Raw genomic sequence first — 21,913 nt, forward strand, 5'->3', positions numbered from 1 at the left:
CAATGCAGCATTCCCTCAGTAGTGTACTGAAGTGTTGGTCTAGATTAATGGTCTTGAACCCACAACCTTCTAACTCTTTGAGCCCTGCTGACTTAAAAAGTGATCTTTTTATGCCAGTTCTCTTCCCTTTACTCTTCTCTGCACCTGAAACTGAAAGTGGAAGCAATAGAAGGTAAAACCTGGACATGCGTATAGATTGGGCTTATTAGTTGGGGGGGGGGGGGGAGAGGGAGAGAGTCCTGAGTTGAGTCCCCGGTACTTGGTGCTGAGGCTCCTATAAACGATATGACTCAGAAATCCAATGTAAAGTGGTTAATTTCAGATGATTCTAACCTAGGGGGGAATTTTAAATTGGAAGAAACACCCAGAGACCTACAAAAGGAGTTAAATAAAATCTGTAAATGGTCAGATCAGTAGCAGATGAAATCCTGTACAGATTAGTGTACAGTGTTATTCATTGGGAAATGTGTCATTAGTATACAATAGATTGTGCAGAAATAACTAAAGGTGAAGTGGAAAAGGATTGGGGATTGATTGAATTGGTAATTAACTTTGGTGCATCTGAATGAACATAATGTTAAATAATATAACTAGGTAAGTTGAGTGAATATAAATTGGAAGATGCCGTACAAAAACTACATTGTCCTGGTCATACCGCATTCTCGCCTTTTAAGCAATTAACTGTTTTGGGGGTTTGGCTCCACCTACCCCAGAATGAGTCAACTCCTTGAAAGCAGGGAGGAGAAAAAAAACAGCAGCTCTTCGATAGTTCGCCTAAGTGCCCATTCTTTATGTATGAGCCTAGAGGTCAAATCACATGACAATGCAACCACACTGATGCACAGGGCTGGTCCAGCATCTTGTCTCAGGCCATGCACCTTTTGTAATTTTGAGTTTTAAGAAAAAATACACAACTATTCTATCCTGACTTATGCCTCCGCTGCCTGACAAGCCAGTTGGAGGAGGCTGATTTGCAAAAAGGAAACCTGGGTGGTTTTCTGCACATGCACAGAAGGCTGAGTCCCCGTTTTGCAAATCAGCCTGCCATACAGAAGTCTGATGCATGGAGGCCGGTTTAGCGTCATTGTCCCAAAACCCAGCGTAAAACCAGAAGTGCCTGTTGTGTCTCACTTTTGTCCTAAGAGCGGTAAGTGGTGACACACAGGACAAATTTGGGTAATACTCCGGAAACTATCAGTGGTCAGCTATCATGCTAATGCTTCAGAAATTCTGTGGTCAACTATTATTCTATCATTCGTCTCAAACTACTAATTAAATACTTTTGAGATTCAACAACATGATGGAGTGGAATTCGAAACTTGCCCTAATGGTGTTGACTCCCGAGATAAGTGTTACAATACAGGCATTGTTTGCAGTTTAAACACTGGTAAATGGGAGCTAGCACCGGAGTTGATCTGGGAAGATCAATAAAAGTGTGAGATTAAATTGCAAGTTGTGTGGTTCTGCTGTTGATAGAGTGTACCATTATGAGGCACCTCACCTTTGCGTTTAAACTGGCAATTCTGTGGACAACTTTGTGGTTTTTGGCACCTCTGTACAAAATAAGAACCCTGCTGTAAAACTCTGGACAATTTTAGTTCTGTTTTTTGGGGTGGGGTTATGCTTCTAGAGCAATTAATAAGAACTTTGACCTCGCTGCACATGCTCCAATGTTTCAAGTTGAAGTGTTTAGCAAGCCCAAATGCTGGTAGGAATTCCCTGGTAAGGGCTTTTTATTTTAAATTAAATTTTCAAGCATTTATCTGCAAATATGTATTTTTGTGAAGCGTTTACATTTTTGTTGCACTGTGCTTATGGGATCAGGTAGATTTTAAGTTCAGTTGTGCCTGCACTGGGGGCTGTGTGTCTTTAAAGGTTCAAGGAGTCTGTTTCATCTTGGTCTCCTCACCTCAACCAAGATATTAAGGGGAACAGATGGGGTGGATAGAAAGAAACTATTTCCGCTGGTTGGGGATTCTAGGAGTAGGGGGCGCAGTCTAAAAATTAGAGCCAGATCTTTCAGGAGTGAGATTAGAAAACATTTCTACACACAAAGGGTGGTAGAAGTTTAGAACTCTCTTCCGCAAACGGCAATTGATGCTAGCTCAATTGCTAAATTTAAATCTGAGATTTTGGCAACCAAAGGTATGAAGGGATATGGGCCAAAGGCAGGTATATGGAGTTAGATCACAGATCAGCCATGATCTTATCAAATGGCGGAGCAGGCACGAGGGGCTGAATGGCCTACTCCTGTTCCTATGTTCCTACGTTGAACTGGAGGTAGAATTTAATTTCCATGTTAACATCCATTGCAACATGAAGCAGAATTACATCTGGGACTTGTTTATGGTTTAAAAAAAATTCTTCTGTAAGTCCCTGATATTCAAATGATTATCCTATTTTAAACACTTTGATATTGTAATTCTGGTGTGTGCTGTAATGGATTCTAACTGATGAGAATTAAACAGTTTTTTATTTGAATAGATGGACTCCTGACATCTGAATTCAACTTAACAATTTTCCTGGGGTAAAGGCACAGCTTGGTGCATCACCCAAGCTGAACAAACCACAAGTTCCCTTTTAAGGTGCTACAATTGGTGCCTCTGCGAGGTACCAGAAGGTTGCAGGTGCCCCTGGAGCCTATCATCTTGAGGAGAACTGCAGAAAAATACTCTTCTCCTTCTCCCCTATTCCCTTGCACCCCCTCAAAAAAGAACTGGGCCACATTTAAATGCTTTGTCACCATCTTGCAAATCCATTCAGCTCAGTTCCAGTTTATTACACATAGTGACCTGGCCAGTTGTTTATGGAACTGGGATTTGTGAGGGGGCCGGTACAGGCTGTGGCTTTTCTAGGGGTACTCATGTACTTAAAAATGTTCCATTGGTGGTAATATTGATCATAAAGTATAGAGGTGGACTATGCACTTCCTTCAGACCGTACAAACCAGAGTGATACCTTGAATAGAGTGTAGGCAGGCTGTAGAATTTACCTTCTGAGCAGGAGACAGCAAGATTAAATATCATTTACAGGACAATGCTTAAATTGCCTTTCATATTCCCCTCCCCCTTCCCAGTTTTGTTACTCGAGAAGATTGAAAATGATGATATAGCCAACAAGACACTGAAGATCACGGACTTTGGCTTGGCCAGGGAGTGGCACAAAACGACTAAAATGAGTGCTGCAGGAACCTATGCTTGGATGGCACCTGAGGTTATCAAATCTTCCATGTTTTCCAAAGGCAGTGATGTCTGGAGGTAGGTAGGATCTCGAACTGTCTTAACACTGAACTGTGGATTATTATGCTGCAATTACTAAGTACTTTAAGGAAGCTATTGCGAATACAGAATTAATTTTGAGTAAGGTAACAACAGTTTCTTTTTTCTGTAATTAAGCCAGAATGCAGGTTTGAAAGCTACTGTCCTTTTCCATCCACCTCTTTCCCTTTCTCTCCTGAGGCCACTGACTCTTGTGGGGGGACTCTGGCAGATCTCTGGTACATTGCCCAAGTGTTCATTTCCTCATGGTAAGTACACTCCCTACTGCTTATAACGGGCGTGTTGGTGCTAACGTGCTTCGCCCGCCAAAGGGATTGGGTGGTAGGGATAGGGATTGTCCCACTGCTTGTTTGACATCCAGTACTGGATGATCAAAAATTTCCTCCAACTAAATATTGGGAAGACCGAAGCCATTGTCTTTGGTTGCCGCTGCCAACTTCGTTCCCTAGCCACCGACTCCATCCCTCCCCCTGGCACTGTCTGAGGCTATGCACTTTCTTCAGACCATACAAACCAGTGTGATACCTTGAATAGAGTGTAGGCTATAGAATTTACCTTCTGAGCAGGAGAAAGCAAGGTTAAATATCATTTACAGGACAATGCTTAAATTGTCTTCCATATCTTTGCAACCTAGTTGACCCTGAGATGAGCTTCTGACCACATATCTGCTCCATCACCAAGACCACCTACTTCCACCTTCGTAACATTGCCTGTCTCTGCCCCTACCTCATCTCATCTATGCCTTTGTTGCCTCTGGATTGGTCTATTCCAATGCTCTCCTGGCTGGTCTCCCATCTTCCACCCTCCATAAACTTGAGCTCACCCAAAACTCTGCTGCCCATATCCTAACTTGCATCAAGTCCGTCCTTATGTGGGTCGGTGTCAAATTTTGTTTGATAATGTTCCTGTGAAGCACCTTGGGATGTTTTACTATGTTAAAGGTGCTATATAAATGCAAGTTGTTGTTGTAAAACAAGTGGCAGGAGGCAGCCACGGGACTGTAGCGCTGACCTTTTGTCCAACTGAACGGGAGAGTACCGAAGTGGCACAGCAAGAAAGGAAAGCGAGAGAGAAAGAAAAGCAAACTCTCAGGCAGCTGCCGGAAGATGAGCAATGGATGAGGGATGAAAACTTGCAGGAAGATCTGTTAAAAACAAGGATTCTGTGACAAAGCATGCCTGAAATAGCCAGTGTACTTCATACGTTCTAAGCGGGGTGCCTTTGTAATTGACTCCTATCGTAATGTCAGATGGGTAGCACTATTTGCCCAATATAGGTAGCTGTCCCTGAGAAACACGGACAGTATAAGTGGTGGACTGTATTGCCAGGCTATTTGACTATGAAGGGGCCATCACTGCTGACCCTGATCCTATCCTCACACATGCTTCCAGGAAGATTCACTGGATAGCAGTCAGTCGACAAGTGATTTGGTACAGTGCAACGTCCTGTGACAGATCCTGTGAGTGCCTAAGCCTGATTTGCTGCTTAAGTACTGCAATTTTGCATTAAAAGTCTTGGAGGCGATGAAAATATTGGTTTTCTGACTAAATCTGAGCAATAACAATTCACTTTAAGGATCAGTGATGGGAATGATTTTCTTTGCTACCTAGAAGCACTAAGTTTAATTGTTGCACAGTAACTTTTCTTGCAAATAAGATCAATTAATTGGAGCATAAATGGATAATAATCGTTATCCATTTTTGATTCATTTAGACCAACAAAGGTATTGAACATAGCCTACTGGAGGCACAGTAAGTTGTGTGGATGGGAGCAGGATGCTACAAAGGGACATAGACTAAGCAAGTAGGCAAAACTGTGGCAAATGAATTCAGTGGGGGGGGGGGGGGGGGAAGTGTGACGTCCATCCACTTGGGATCCGAGAAAGACAAATCGGAATATTTTCTTAATGGTGAGAGACTTAGGAGCTGTTGAGAAGCAAAGGGATTTAAGTGCCCAGGAACACACATCACTAAAAGCTAGTGCACAGGTTTTTTAAAAAAAAGTAATCAAAAAAGCTAATGGAATGTTGGCCTTTATCTCATGAAGTTTCATTTGGAAAGAGCCTTGGTCAAACCCCATCTAGAGTACTGCGTTCAGTTCTGGGCACCGCACCCCAGGAAAGATATATTGGCTTTGGAGGGGGCACAGTGCAAATTTGCCAGAATGATACCGGGGCTGAGAGAGTTAAATAATGAGGACAAGTTGCATAAACTTGGTTTGTATTCCCTGGAGTTTAGAAGTTTCAAGGGTAATCCAGTCGAGGTGGTTAAAATGTTAAATGGGTTTGCTAGGGTAGATACAGAGGAACTATTTCCTCTGGTGCAGGAATCCAGAACAAGGGGACACAACCTTAAGATTGGAGCTAGGCCGTTCAGAGGTGAAATCGGGAAGCACTTTTTCACACAAAGGGTGGTGGAAATCCAGGGTTTTCTTCCTCCCCAAAACACTGGATGCTGGATCATTTGAAATGTTCAAGACTGAGATTGATAGATATTTGTTGGGTGAGGGTATCGAGGGATATGAAGCAAAGGCGGATAAATGGAGTTGAGGTACAGATTAGCCATGATCTAATTGAATGGCGGATCAGGCTCAAGGGGTTGAATAGCCTGTTCCTAAAGTTCCTACTGTTGATACTTAATAAGTTTGGTGTCCTCTCTTTTTGCATGCAGCTATGGAGTGTTGCTGTGGGAGTTATTGACGGGAGAAGTCCCTTATCGTGGGATTGATGGCCTTGCAGTAGCGTATGGAGTAGCTGTCAACAAATTAACCCTTCCTATTCCATCTACATGTCCTGAACCATTCACCAAGCTAATGGAAGGTAAGCAGGGGGTCTTTTTGTAAAATGGACTTCTTTGAAAGAATAGGCTTCTTTGATTTCTTGAATAATGTTTCATTATGAATTATTTAAGGTTAGTAACTTTGATTTACGAGTGATTGGTTTTTCTCTTTGCTGTACGTTTTACCTGCTGATTTCACATTCACATTGCGTGAAGTATTTGTAGCCAATGAACTTGTTGCAGTGAAGCACTATTACGTTCACATACTAAGCCAACTGCATCCAGTGTTGGGTTTCTGCACAACACAAGAAGGGAACAGAGCTCAGCAAATCCACCTTGACTGAAGGGTTGGGCCAGTTGTGGTATCCCTGGTGTGCCCCGGCTGATGATATCTAACTCAGTACAGACCAGCAATTGAACCTGGGACCTAGTTGCATGGCTCTGTTGCACATTGGGCAGCCAGAATCCAAATAAATCTACTTTGCTACTGACTTAGGTCAGTTTGTTAAATGTCAAAAGTTACATTTTAAAGTAACAAGTCAGTAGTGATGTCATTTTCATGCTCTCACTTCCTTAACAACAAAAACCTTTCTGTATGAGCTGTGGCAATAGCTTATCCTGTTTGCTGCTTGACATTTCTTTGTTGTTGACTTGTAAAGTGAAAAAAATTAATCACAAGATAATGTTATGGATGGATTTTTCACTTCAAAGTCTCTGCTTTTATTCCATGTTTAAGTGGCTTTATTGCTCTTGGGCATGGACTTGGCCCTATTGCTGGTCCAGAAAATCCAGATGGATCATGGTGAGCATTTTGTAAGACAGGAGCGCAGCTGAAAGATCACAGTTGAAACTGCAGTTTAATCTTGGCAAGTGCAGAACCAATTTTGCCAAGAAATGGATCAGTACTTCAACATAATGGGAGTGAGTGGATATAGTAAACTATGGTATACTATGTGTAATGGGACTACGTGGGTATGGTAAACTACGGTAAGCTATGTGTAACGGGAGTGAGTGGATATAGTAAACTGGTGTGCTGTATGTAATGGGAGTGAGTGGGTATAATAAACTGTGGTACGCTATGTATAATGGAAGTGAGTGGGTATAATAAACTGGTACGCTATGTGTGATGGGAATGAGTGGGATAGTAAATTATGGTACGCTATGTGTTTGTCCAGATTTGAGGCAAATGTTACCAGTCACACTGAGCCCCAAATCCACTCCTGCTTTTGGGCTTCAGTTTTTGGTGTGGTATCCACCCTAGTTTGTATTGGGATTACTCTAACTTTCTCGGTGGAGGGAAAGGATCCATTGTAGGCCTCCATGGTAGATATTTAGGGTCCTCTAGGGTGGTCACCTCCCATATGCATTGCTAATTCTCATAAGGATATTCTGGTGTTCTTTCTTTGTCTTTCGTTCATGTTATTAATACTTACTGATTTGCCTTGCTTTGTCTTCTGGCTTTTCAACCTTGGTGATACCTGCACATGTGGCCTTGGTCCTTCATCTTAGTCTATTAATTTAAAAAAAGAATTCACTGTTTAACTTGGTTACTCTATTTAGTTCATCACTTTGTAGTAGAATTACAAAATGTGTAAGTGTTATAAGTCTGGTTTTGAAGCAGTGCTGCGTGCCATCTGGAGCATAAATGAAGGCATTATACAGCAATTCCTGCTATAGTTTCTCTTTAAGGTATATTTACAGTCCTCCTTGTTCGATCAAAATCTGCAGCAAATGATTAGGAGGTTATCCAGCTCCAAATTTGTAGACATTGACTTCTTGCTGGCATACAGTTCTCTGGGTGGCAGATGTCCTCTGTTCTTTGTTCAAGTGGCTATTATTCGTGTGTGAACCTAGACAGTAAAGTGTCAGCAGGCCATTCAAGTGAGCGAGTGGAGGCATCATAGCCGAGCACTTCTGGTCCTCACCCGACATCTGCACACAGGCATTTCTAACAGGCATCGCTGGATCAGGAGTCTGCTATTTTCTTTTCCCTGTATTCCCTAACCTGGGGGAACTGGAGCCTGTCTGATCAGCTACCCAGCACAGACCAGGGAGTGAATTTTGTTCTTCTTTGAAGTGAATCTGCATGGTGGCTATATGGCAAGAAAAAATATCCCAGTGGTTAATCTAGATTTCAGTGTGTAAAACCATAGCTATCAATTTTATAATGTACAAATGATTGCAATAAAATTTCTGTCAGAATAGAACAGAATTTTCCACTTCTATATTTCTGTTGGTGGACCTGTTTTTTTTTGCTTTGTGTAAAATTGAACAGCTCAAAATTCCCCTGGTGAGCTATTGTGTAAAACAAATTTTACCAGGTGTAGCACCAAGCCATACAGACCAAAAAGGATCTAGGTTTGAGTTATGGTCTGTGCTGCAGTAGCTCATCTCATCTCAGTTAGGCAGCAGTTAGAATGCTACAGGAGACCTCTGTATACATGGACTAGAGAGGAAAAGAAAGACCAGCCAGAATTCTTACACCTGATTGTTTTCCAGTGACCCCTGCGGAACTTGGGCCTGGTTGTGATAGCCTTCAGATTTAATAGCCTGACAATGAGCTCTGCCTAGTCTCAGACACGAAGAATGGTCACTTAGGCAAGGTACTAGAGGGTGCCATTGGCTGCGGAACCAAACTCCAGGAATAGTTGGTGCTTTCGGGAGAAGTGGGGAGAAAATTGGAGGGGAAAAAACAGTAAATAAATGTTTTTTTTTTGAAAGGATAATTCTGTTGTACATTTCAGAGTGCTGGGACCAGGATCCTCACGTTCGTCCAACGTTTGCTACCATTTTGGAGCAGCTTACTGCTATCGAGGCGACAGTCATAACTGACATGCCCCAAGAGTCCTTTCACTCCATGCAGGACGATTGGAAGATGGAAATACAGCAAATGTTTAATGAGCTGAGGACAAAGGAAAAAGTGAGTCCAGTTTTTTTTCTTCTTTGAAAGTATTTAGTGCAGTTTTTTAAAAATCCCGTTACCTTAGATGTTTTAGCTCAAGTCCCATGGCAGAGCTGGAACAGATAACCTAAATTGACATTCCAGTGTAGTTACTGAGAGAGCGCTGAATTGTCAGAGGTACTATTTTTCAGTTGAGAGTCTGAGGCCCTGTCTGCCTGTTCTGCTGATTCAGGGTGGACCCATTATTTAAGCTGAAGCATGAAGTTCTCCTAGTGTGCTGTCCAATGTTTCTTCCTCAACTAGCATCAACAAAAAAAATAAAGGCTAACTGGTTACTGGTAACTGGCTAACCTCATGTCATATATTATATATGTGAAGCTATAACCCATATTTAAGCCCAGAAAATCCACAGACCCACAATTATACTTTACTAAAACCCCGGTGAGAACATTTGCTTTCAGTTGCAGTGTGTTTTCCATGATACAGAAGATTGGAGCAATTTGTCTGGATGCACTAATTACTTTTTGATCATTTAAAAGTAGGAACAAATTTATATCTGGTTATGACGTATAATCTGCAAACTGCTGCTAAGACATAACCTGTAAATGTTAAAAGGGCGCCCTCCACATCACAATGGTTGGCATAACATCTTGAAGGCCCATATCCTAAAAATACTGATGCCTTGGGTCCAGCCCATCTCAATTTGAGGGCTACGTCGGACGGCTCCCGATTCAAAATAAACTATCTTCACAGTAGTTATAAAATTCACATCCTCTCTTGTTTGTCGTCTGTGTAAGCTCAGGTTGTGACTTGGCGACAGGGACAAGAGAGGATTCAGAGTAAAGTCACGCCCGTGATTAAGTGCCATTAGGGAAATGTGGCAGTATTCTATAGCTGAAATGTCCCACAATCACTTTACTGCAAAGTAATTCAATGTGTAATATGCTTTAAGACAATTTGATTTGACATAGTGCAGTATAAATGACATATTTTCTGCTGTCCATACTGTATCGTTGTCACTCAGTCATTGCTGATGTCTAAAATGCCTGTCATCCACATACGATATGAACTTGTATGAAATTTACTCCAAATTCTCTTGTATAAGTCTCCAGTGTAGATTTAATTTAATGAACTCAGCACATGGAAATTGACTGATTCTAGCTTCATACGGTTTGAAATGTTGTAAAAACTAATGTCACTGTGATTTAAAGAACAATTGTGGATGGGTGAAGTCTTCACGCTGTGTTCTCCTGAACTGTGTAATGCATTTCCCAGTAGATTTAGGATATAGATTAGTGATGTTAACTCATTAACGCCGCCAATTGCAGACCTGTAACCACTGGTAATTACTTCACCCTTATTTTAGTTATTTTGTATATCCAAATGTGGCTTGTGTCTGGAGAGAGCATTTTGAGCTGTATAACACTAGGGCGAAGTACTGGTGATTACAGGTCTTGTCATTGGTGGGACAAATTTGAAGCAATTAATTAGGAGTATCGTACAAGAAGTTTGTTGGCACAACATTGAAACATACTGGCCTAGATGTGATTTTTCTAGTAGTTCATTGGGCTTATTTAACATACCGATATCAATGATACAACTGAAGCATGTAATGTTGCAAACATTTGGTCATTGTCACATTTGTGTTTATTGGCTCCCGGTCCCCCAGTGCCTCAAACTTAAAATTTTCATCCTCATGTTTAAATCCCTTCATGGTCTCTCCTCTATCTCTGGAACCTCCTCAAGCTCTCGCTCCCGAAATCTTTGCTTCTCTAACTCTGACCTCCTTGTACACCCCACCCACCCACCCACCACCCCTCCTCCCACCCTTTCACCCCACGTTGGCGACCATGCCTTCAGCTGCCTATGCCTTACACTCTGAAATTCCTTTCCAAAATATCCCTGCTTCTCCACCACCATCTCCTCCTTTTAAGACCCTCCCTAAAACCTACCTCTGACCAAGCTGATGATTGCTCTTCCTAATATCTCCTCCTTTGACTCTGTGTCCATTATTTTTTTTATTATTATGCCTCTGTGAAGTGCCTTGAGATGTCGATTGTAAGTTAAAGGCATTACATAAATGCAAGTTGCTGTTGCGACCAATCCAGTATTTGCAGTTTTCTCTTTAGCTTTGTCCTGTTGTGGTTCCTAGGAGTTACGATCACGAGAGGAGGAGTTGACAAGGGCGGAGTTGCAGCAGAAGTCCCACGAGGAGCTGCTGAAGCGACGGGAGCAGCAGTTGGCGGAGCGGGAGATTGATGTGCTGGAACGCGAGCTGAACATTCTCATCTTCCAGCTGAACCAAGAGAAACCAAAAGTGAAGAAAAGAAAAGGCAAGTTCAGGAAAAACCGGCTAAAGCTAAAAGATGGAAACCGAATCAGTTTGCCCTCAGGTATGGACTTAGAAACTAAGGTGTCTGTGTGTGCACAGGGGGAATACTCATGTCAAGCTAAACAGGAATTTCAGTCTGATGCAAATGTGTATTAAGAAATGTGTTTCTTAAGGGGATAAATCAGCCAGTGTGTTGGATCCTGATTGCTATCCAGTGACCCCTGCTGGAAAGTGCACATGTTTTAATGAACGGTGAGGATAGGATGGGTTTGACTGATACCTCAGCAGTCATAGCCTGCCGACACTCTCTGAACTTCTACATGTCCAGAGATACCAGAGGTTTACCAGTGCCCGTGGAACTGTATGCCAGCAAGGAGTCACCTTCAGGAGAAAAGGCATGAAAAGTCGCCACAAACAAGCTAAAATTTCAGTGCAGGGGTGCTTTAATACATATAATGCAACAGAACAGGAACAGGCCATCAACACTTTGCCAATAATTTCTCCATATGAGCCACCTAGCCTAATGCCACCCAAGGCCTTTTAATATTCTTCTTTTTCAAACAGCTATCTAATTCCTGTTCAAAAGAATTGCTGACCTTTGCTTCAGCAATGGTTTTGGCAGAGGATTCTTTGTGTAGAGAAACTTTCTAATATCCCCTTTAATTCTTTATGCTTATTTTCAAACTTTTGCCCACATGTTACCATCTCACTAACAGGTGGAAACAATCTATCACCATCTACCTTATCATCGTCTTTCATGGTCTTGAAGACCCCGATCAGTTCATCCCTTAGACTTCAAAGCTCTAGTGGGGGGAGAAAAACCCTAACTTTTCAAGTGTCTCCTCATTAATGTGACCCCTCATTCCCTGTAACATCTAGTGAGCCAATGTTGCACCGTCTACGTTATTTTATGCCCTTTCTATAACAGTGTGACCATAACACACAATGCTCCATCTACTGCATAATTAAGATGTTGAACATGCGCCTCCTTGCTATTGTATTCTGTTTCTCGAGGTATAGAACCAAGGATTCCATTTGCCTATTATTGGCCTTATCTACTTGTGCTGCCACCATTAATGACCTCTGTATTTGCACATCAACATCCCTCTACTCCATTTAAAATCTTAAAGATGTATTCCCTTTCCCTATACTTCAAAATGTATTATTTCACATTTTTCTACATTAAACTGCATCTGCTACTTCTCTGCACATTGTGCTAGCCTATTAATGCCCTCCTGTATCCTGTCGCAATCCTGGTCACAGTTTGCCATTATACCAATTTGGTGCCATTTCGCTATTTCTCCCTCAGTTCCTAAGTTCAAATAGTTTATATGTACAGTAAATAAGAATGGCCGCTAAATAAACCCCAGTGGAGGATTACTTGTATCTTTCCAGTCCCTTTAGCCTTCCCTTTGCTTTTAGTCCTCCAGCCATCTATGCTGGTGGCCACATTCTCTGACATTTTCCTCACCATAAGTCTCTTATTTAAGTATCTTATCAAATACTTTTTCATAACTCATTAACCACATCCACTGCATTTCCTTATCTATCCTCTTTTATTTCTTTGAAGAATTTTAGAAGGTTGGTCAAGCATGACCTGATATCAGCTCATGTTTCTCCAAGCCCTTAGTGATTTCATCTTTGTAATATTGTGAGTCGGGCTTGTAACTGTGATGGAACATGTTCTGTGCGTACTGTGACATTTTAAATTATTTTAAATTGATAGATTTTCAGCACAAGATCACAGTTCAAGCATCTCCAACTCTCGACAAGCGGAAAAGCTTGAATGGCAGCAGTTATAGTCCGCCAAGCAGCCCTACCATCATCCCTCGACTCAGGGCTATACAGCGTAAGCGGAATTTAGTTTCTGTTGTTCAATCCTGTGCTTTGCAACTGCTTTGTAGTGCTTGGCAAATAGAGAAGCGATTGGAATGTGATTCTTTATTTTTTCAGTTATCCTCCACATAGAATTTTCCTGTATTTATGGGGCAGGGAAAAAAATGACCAAAGGTTGAGGGAATTTATATCTTTGCAGTACATTTTGTCCAGGCATTCTTTGAGTTTCTTATTCTGGACCAAAATCTTGCTTTTCATTTCTCGTGACAATCTTGTTTATTCCAAGACGACCTAGGCAAAAGGTTTTATCTTTTTGCTGTCTCCCCCGCCATCCCCCTAAAATAATGTTGTTAACTAAATTACAATTTTAGTGATGATCTCCAAATTTTTAAACGGTCAGTATAATTCTGTTGACTTTGGTTTTAAAAGTTACCAACCCCATCTTTTAGCCTGCTTTACTTTGGCCACAAGGCCTACCTTGACTGAGCAAGTTCTGATTAGCCTCTGGTTGATATCTCCTTTTTGGCTTTCTTTTGATGTCAGCTTCTGGCTTTGGGATCTACATCATGGTTAAACCTTCCTCATAGCTGATACTATTCATAGGCTATTTCTGCCCTCATCTCACTTTCAGCAGTGTGTGGTCTTGTCAAAAAGGCTCATATGCTAGTCTGATTCACTGGAAAGGTATCCCCAATTCAGTTCTCCCCAATGCAAAGAGGCCTTCAACTCTGCTTCTTCCAGGAAGTAAATCCACAGCTCCAGGCCAGATAAAGGAACTGAGTTTAGATAGGGAGCACTGTTAGAAAAATGCACCAAGCAATCGGCATTCTCTGCAATTCATATGGCCAGGGAGATGGCATCCTGGTTTGGGTCTTGTACGTCCCCTTCCAGCATTAGTCACACACATGATCAGTCTCTTAGTTCTGGAGCTGGTCCAGTACCAGGAACCGAATGTACTGATACACAGGAACTGAGAGGTCAGAAATTTTTGAAGCTGATGGTCGAATGGGTAAAGGCACCACCCAATGCAGAGACATAGAGATCAGGGGTTTCTGTTTATATCTGTGTTGATTTAGTTGATCTCAGCCTGGTGGGGTGCTACAATTACCCTCTGCACCCAAACTAGGGCGGGAGGGGATATCACGCAGGGTTCTAATGGCACTGACTCCTACTGGAACGTGTATATGGGAGGGTGGGAATCGGGCTAGGCTTTCATAACTGAATACCCACACTGGGATTTATCATCTAGGCACATTGAGCTTAGAAGAAGTACCAGAGAGCTGCTGGTGCCTGTGGGACTGTACACCAGAGTCTAAGCCTTCAGAGAAAGGGACAAAATTGGCAACAAAAAGTGTCACAAAGTAACCTGACTGCGGTATTGTTTTTATTAAAAGTGGTTATCATAAATTGCGTTCTCAATATCTTAAATTCTGCGCACAAATAATAGAGGTTCAAAAACAATTATACTTAACTAAAACACGCAGCTTTTTTCCCTGCCCCCCTCCCCAATTTTGTTTATTTTCTTCAGTGAGCTCCAAAACTGATACTGCCAATTCCAGCGGCCATCGGAACAGCATATATGTATACCAACAGGATGTGGATATCGCAAGTGAATGTGCAAGGAAATCCCTCAGTAGGGCTAAGACAAAAGGCAAGATTTTTGTGTTAAATTGTCAGCAGGCAATAAGTCATCTTCGTACTCCATAATGCACTGTTAAGTGGTGTCCCTAAAGCAATCAAACCAATTCCTTTAGTTCCATAATGTTTTTGGTGTGCTTGTATGTGTACGATCACTTTAGAGATTAGTGTAAAACGGGTGATAGTGTGAATCGGCTGCCCGTTTAACATCTCTCCGATTGGCGTTAATGGAAATAAAAATCAGGAGTGATGTAAAACGGGCAGCCGATTTGCTATCACCTGTTATACACTATCTCACGGTCAAAATTACACACCCCCCCCCACCCCAATCTTCATGCGTTCTGTCATCTTGTAATGAGCTAACTGACTTTCAGTGGTGTATGCTAAATTCTCAGTTTAAACGAACGCCTCAGACAAGGTGCTAGATGACACTGCCTTAATTTCCTTCCCCCAACCCCAGTCCTTGGGACGAAGTAGCAAAGGATGTCAGGCCAGTCTGCCCTGCAGTAGCCGACTATCTAATGGTAAGTTAAGTTGGTGTCGATAGCTGTCGAACATAAGGCCTGGACCAAAATGTGCTCCCAACACTGGATTCAGACGTAGGTAGAAATTATCCATGCAGGGAGGAAAAGTGGGAGAAAAAAAGTTATCACTATTATTGGCTAACATTTTATTTTAAATTCCTCTACAGTGCTCCCTCAAATACTTCACATGGTCTGATTATTTTAAATTCTGTGTGCCTTCCTTAATATATGCAGATTATAGGCAGTCTTTTTTACAATCCCCCTTGAAGAGCGATGAAAGTTCGGAATGATCTACCAAGCAAGGTAATAGAGATAAAAACATTGGGGTTATTCAAAGTACAATTAGATACCATGCTGAAAGTTAATACAAGAAGAATGGGTTGAATAAACTGACCTTTCTTCATCCTTGACTTCACATCTTTTGAAGTGAATGCTTTCATATTTTGACAGCCTGACTCTAGGCAATCACCACTGAACAGTGCATTTGAGATTAAATCTGCCTGTTGTCAGACGTCTGTCAATTGACAAACTGATCCATCTTTTCCTCTCTTCAGCGGGTTCTGCTATTGTTGCCCCATCGGCTTGCTGCTGGAATTTGGTTGTGGTTCTCTTCGGCTGTCAGGTCTATTTAGCAAAAACCGAAACGAAATGTTTTAACTTCTGTGATCTTCTCTGCTGGGATTTCGTGGCCTTAATGATGCACTGTCGTGTTCTGTGTCGCCTGGCTGTCTCTGCCTTTTTATGCTTTTTATTTGGTTTAAAATCCAGCTGACACTTTCTGTAACCCTGCAGGGATAAATCCATGTTCTTAAGACTCTTAGATTACCCGTAACAAAGTGTTCTGACTCTGTTTTGTACAGTTACCCTTGATGAGAGTAATAGAACCTGGGGTAAAAGCACAGTCTACCGACATGAAGATTATGATGAAGATGTGCAGAAAGCATGCAAGAAGAAAGGGCGGACTTGGGGTCCTAGTTCTATGCAAACCAAGGAGCGAGCCAGTTGTGAGGAAAGGTGAGTACTGGAAGATGGGCCTTGTTCCCCCACTCACTCGTGTTGTGGTCGGGTACAATTCTGGGGGGGCACTGACAGCTCTCCAGTACGTACCCAAGTGGCCGTTCTTCATTTGTGAGGCTAAATTGTTACGTGTTGGCAGAATGCTCGACTGTGGAGGATGTCACAGTTGCGCCTGAACCCATACTCACCCGATGTTCACCTATGTGCGCTTTTCAGCAGAGATCATAGAAGAGTGATCGGGAAATGGGAGCCCGTGCTGATTCAATCCTCCCCCCACCGCCGCCCCCACCTCCCTCTGCTGAGGTCACCCAAATTGCAACTTCAGCTCACTCAGCACAGGCTGGGAATCAACCGTGCGCCATTCCTGTTCCATATTAATTAGTGCTGCACCAGCTGTTGCCTTTATCTATTCGGGTAATAGATATGCACGTATATTTGTAAAAAATTGCAGGGTTTAACATTTTTTAGATAAACTGATTTAGTGAGGGAGTCTATCTTTTGTTTTATAATCCCTGGATCATTATACACAAGCATTTTGGAGAAAAATACATAAAATGGCCATACAACTTTTAAGCATTCATTCTAGACACAGGCTGGTTGTTCCTGCAAGGATTAGGTTGTTCAGCTGTTTCGGAAAAATGTTTGGGTAAATAAATTTTTCAGTCCGAATCAACGGAAGTTGTTTGTTTTTCAGTATCTGGGGAATATGCAGCTAAATGTTTTACAGCTGCTGGTACAGTGGAAAGTTGAGCTTTTTGTACTTGGTAACTCTGGTCAGAGAAGGCTGAAGTAACAATTGAATGTCTTCAGGGTCCCAGTGCCTGCCTGTTTCAATAGAATTTTAATGGCTGAAGATTTCTGTGGTGGCTCAGCTGATTAAAGAGTGATGTAGCTGAGCCATAGAGACCAGGAAAACCCCAAGTTGGATCTCCGGTTTGTTGCGTTGGCTGATGATAAGTGGAGTGGTGATAATAGGAGCACTATAATGGGCCTCAGCACACCTGGGCTAAAGAAGAGAAATTAGGCAAGCTTCTCACTCCAAATCTGGCTGGCAATCTGTGTTTGGCATCAGCCGAGGATAGGATGAGGCACAGCTGTGATGCTCCCAACATTCAGACCACCTGCAAACAGTCGCTGTCTGGCTCACGTGAGAATGACCACTTGAGGTAAAGTGTACCAGAGGGTGTCTGTGGAACACCTTCAGGACATAAGGATGGGGAAAGAGACAATTAGCAGGCGAAGGAGGAATTTTTAAGAAAAATTGTAGTGGTAGCCATAATGGGTTATCATTGTCCTGTTGTGCGGTGAAACTGTATGTAACTAACTGGAGTGAAGCAGTGTTACTGGGCTGTGGACCTGCATCTAACTCGCTCTGAAGCGAACCAGGGTTCCTAGACTCTGAACCTGCACACAACTCACTCTGAAGCGAGCCAGTGCTGCTGGGTGGTGATTGTGCACCTGTTGAAGAAAGCACAGTTTTACTTTTTGATGGCTCTGTTTTCTCAGAAGACGCTGTGTGAATGGCTGTGTTAACAGGTCCTCTTCTCTTTCACTGTACATGTTGGATGACTAGGGGGGATAAAAAACTAGCACACAATGAGAAGTAAGATGATGCAAAATGGTTTTTGTTTTAAATTTTAGGACCAGGCCTTTGTCAGATGGAAACAATCCATGGTCTACAAGTTTATTGAAGACTCCAACTTTACCTCTAACCTCAGTTTTTGCAAATGTTGAAGACCAGGGTATGAATTTTTGCTTACATTTTTAACAAATGCCTTTTATTCCACGTCTGTTGAAGTTCCATGTGCAGTTTAATCATCCACTGGTCTAGGAAAGGAAATTTATGATTCATTGATGTGACAGCGGATGATTTTTTTTGTGTGCGTGAAAACCAATCTAGGGGAGTGCCAGAGTTACAGACCAGTTTTGATTGATAGTCTGTGATGAGTTAGTTGATTTCAGTTGGGGGATGAACAGTTAACGCTGGTGGCCCGGGCTAGGAAAGGGTAAATCATACAGGCTTACTGCTGATGATCGTATGGTTATCTGAAGGCAGGGACCCTCTGGTATCTCACCCAAGTGGCCATTACTCATATCTAAACCATGATCGTGAGATCCAGCAGGTTATTTAACCACAGGGAGGGGCAAATCGCAACCAAAGCCCATTCATTTCCTTACCTGACATCTACATGTCCATACTCTAATCGCCTTAGCCCAGGGACACTGAAACCAATTGTAGTGCTTCTACAACAGCCTTGGTTGAGATCAACTAACAGCACAGACTTGAGATTGAACCTAGGGCTTTGTATGGTTTGTATGGCTGGATAAACCCTCTATGCCACGAGGGGAAGCAGGATGGAAGGTTTTTTTAAAATGTGCCCATACTATAGTAGATGTTTTGAACTGAGGAAAGGAGTGTTTCTTTTTCACGGTATTTAGTATTCCCTGAGAGGTTGCGCAGATTTAGTTCCGTTGTTGACCTGAAATTTGGGCGTGTGTTCCAGATGATCACCCTGTTCATTATTACGGCAGCGTTGTGTCCTGAGACCTGGATCCGGCCATTGATCCCAAAGATATAAATATAAATGCAAGCTCTTTTCTTTTTAAGGGTATTTACCTTCACCAAATAGTTTAGCTTTCAAGTGATCTCACATTCAGAGATCTAGTGCCCCTGATGGCCTGATATATAAAGCCATTGTCCGGTGTGGGACTGATCGGAAATTCCAAGGTTAGATCCCTGGGCAGTACAGATTTGGATCAGTCGGGACCTCGACACCCCGGCAATCGGTCAGGGTTCCTACTTCTAATCACTGTCCAGTGTTAAGTGTGCGCATGGCCGGTGAGGACCTGAATCAGCTTGGCTGTGATCCCTTCCACAGTCAGTCTGTTAGCGCTCAATATCTAGGCTGACACATGGAGACTGACTACTTGGGTAGGGAACAGGAGCATTCCCGGCACCTATGGAGTTGGTGCCTTCAGAAAAAGAGGGAGGGAATAAAGACACCACCTTAGATGAAAAAATAAAATTCAGTGGTTTAGACTTAGTAACTGGAAAGAAATCGCAAATGGCTTTTCATATTATGAAATACATAGTACATGGAGTGGGAGTGACTAAGCTCAAGGAATAAAAACGAATGAACTTGTGGAACAGAGTGGCATCTAGTGCAGAGAGTACAGGCTTATTGAAGTGCTTGATAGGGAATTGGAGCAGTTACCTACTTTTTGCGCAGGAATAGGGTGTCCAGGAAATGAAAAATGGTCAGATCAGGTCTATAAATTATCTTTAGAAGAATAAATTGGAAAGTTACTCAAAAAAGAGGACTATTAAAAGGTACGGGCGGCGAGCAGGAGAGTGGGATTTAGACAAGGTGGGTCACGGAGAGAAACACCAGCATGAAATTGATAGGATAAACAGCCCATTTCTGTTCAGCAACATTCTATGATTCTAGAAGGATGAATTTCCTTGGGATTCTTCCTCTTTGCTGCTGTGAGTTTGGCGTAAACCCCACTTATGCCTATTAATAGGGTTTCCACTGAAGCTACGGCTGTGGGTGGGAGAAAGCCCGAGGAAATCCCTCCCCCCCCCCTCTTTTTGTGAACAACTACCTGTTAACTTAATTATCGTCGTTTAACAGGTGCTGGTTGAGTTACTGAACTGTCCGATTGTCTTATCCACAGGGAGTGCTTCTGAGCAGACACGAGCAGCTGAAGACTACGAAAACCGACCAAAGCAGTCCAAATTACCTAATCAGGTGTATATTAATCTACCTCTTCGTAAAGATCATCAGGGAGAGGGAGATGGTGGCAGTGAAAGCCAGGAGGAGGCGACACCAGTCAGTTCAGCCAACAGCACCCCGCAGGTCACTCCCACAAACAGCCTGAAGCGATTAACTCAGAGGAAGAAAACTGATATGGTACTGTACGGGTGTGCTGTGCTGCTTGCATCTGTGGCCTTAGGGTTTGACGTCAGAGAAGTGAACAAATCGCAGGTTTTGGAAGAAATTGAGGTCAAGGAGGAGAAGAAGAAAAAGGAAGGCCTCTTTCAGAGAACCAGCAGGTTTCGCAGAAGCACAAGTCCTCCAAACAGGACAGCACCCAAGAAGGACGAGACAAACATTCCCTCGCTGAACTCGCACGCTGTTAATCTCTTGTCAATGTCTTCCATATCCGAATGTAATTCCACAAGGTCCTTGCTCCGGTCAGACAGCGAGGAAACGTCCATTGGTAACATGCCCCTCACTCCTGACACTGTCATCCACAAACCAGAATTCTTGACTGACAATCCTTCAAACAGTTTTGTGAATGGAACGCACAGGAATCTGGACGAGTCTCCTTTGTCGGACACTGATGCACCCGCTTCTGTAAGTCTGGAAGAATCCAGTGCAGTGCCAGCAGAGGGAGCTGCTAAACACAATGTAACCCACCGCGGGCAGATGCCATCAGAAGGAAGCCCAGCCAGTAAGTTTTTTTTTGTCAAGGGCCACAATTCCAACCAAGTGTCTTGCTCGGGGGCCACTCTCTGGAATGCTGCATCATGAATGAAGGGATGTGGATTTGCACCTGGAATTCCCCACTCCACACCTGATTTTAATCACGCCACTGTAGGCCTGTTACCAACTTGGAGGCCTGGGTACTTCTCTCACCAGAAAGGGCACAGAACCTCCCCTTTGGACCAATATTCTATTTGACAGTTGTATTTCAGCAGAGCTCTGTCACCTGTATGGAACTTGAGATAAACCTCTCTCCTCATAAGACACACACCCTTGCCTTCTTTTGCTGGAGAGCAAGAAAAGGAAAGAGATTAACAGTGAATCCGTCAACACCTCCATTGCTAGCAAGGTAATGAATGGGAGGCCCAGAGAAATATGGAACAGCACGTATGGTGAGAGCCACAAAAGGGCAGGTGGGCTACAAATATCCATGGGTCACATTATGAGGAAGTAAGGGTAGAAATTGCAGAGGTGCTGGCTGTAATCTTCCTTGGATATGGGGGTGGTGCCAGAGGACTGGAGAATTGCAAATGTTACACCCTTGTTCAAAAAGAGGTGTAAGGATAAACCCAGCAATTACAGGCCAGTCAGTTTAACCTCAGTGGTGGGAAAGCTTTTAGAAATGATAACCCGGGACAAAATTAATAGTCATTTGGACAAGTGTGGATTAATAAAGGAAAGCCAGCACAGATTTGTTAAAGGCAATTCGTGTTTAACTAACTTGATTGAGTTTATTGATGAGGTAACAGAGAAGGTTGATGAGGGCAATGCGGTTGATGTGGTGTAGATGGATTTTCAAAAGGCTTTTGATAAAGTGCCACATAATAGGCTTGTCAGCAAATTGGAGCCCATGGAATAAAAGGGGCAGTGGCAGCATGGATACGAAATTGGCTAAGTGACAGGAAACAGAGTAGTGGTTTTAAAAAAGCATACGGGATCGTGGGCTTTATAAATAGAGGCATAGAGTACAAAAGCAAGGAAGTTATGTTGAACCTTTATAAAACACTGGTTTGGCCACAACTGTAGTATTGTGCCCAATTCTGGGCACTGCACTTTAGGAAGGATTTGAAGGCCTTAGGGTGCAGAAAAGATTTACTAGAATGGTTCCAGGGATGAGGG

At 42.7% G+C, this 21,913-nt stretch overlaps 1 protein-coding gene across 1 annotated transcript in view; it reads left to right on the forward strand.

The window, feature by feature from the left end:
- Window positions 1-21,913, forward strand: part of LOC137324371 (mitogen-activated protein kinase kinase kinase 21-like) — an 87,429-nt gene that overhangs the window by 56,716 nt on the left and 8,800 nt on the right. The window contains exons 2-9 of the mRNA XM_067988587.1: window positions 3,077-3,257; window positions 5,948-6,096; window positions 8,800-8,975; window positions 11,110-11,350; window positions 13,016-13,138; window positions 16,148-16,301; window positions 17,946-18,046; window positions 19,983-20,762. Of these exons, the coding sequence (XP_067844688.1) occupies window positions 3,077-3,257; window positions 5,948-6,096; window positions 8,800-8,975; window positions 11,110-11,350; window positions 13,016-13,138; window positions 16,148-16,301; window positions 17,946-18,046; window positions 19,983-20,762 (1,905 nt within the window). The remainder of the gene's footprint in view (window positions 1-3,076; window positions 3,258-5,947; window positions 6,097-8,799; window positions 8,976-11,109; window positions 11,351-13,015; window positions 13,139-16,147; window positions 16,302-17,945; window positions 18,047-19,982; window positions 20,763-21,913) is intronic.

Source organism: Heptranchias perlo, chromosome 8 (assembly GCF_035084215.1).
Source record: "Heptranchias perlo isolate sHepPer1 chromosome 8, sHepPer1.hap1, whole genome shotgun sequence".
Taxonomy (NCBI): domain Eukaryota; kingdom Metazoa; phylum Chordata; class Chondrichthyes; order Hexanchiformes; family Hexanchidae; genus Heptranchias; species Heptranchias perlo.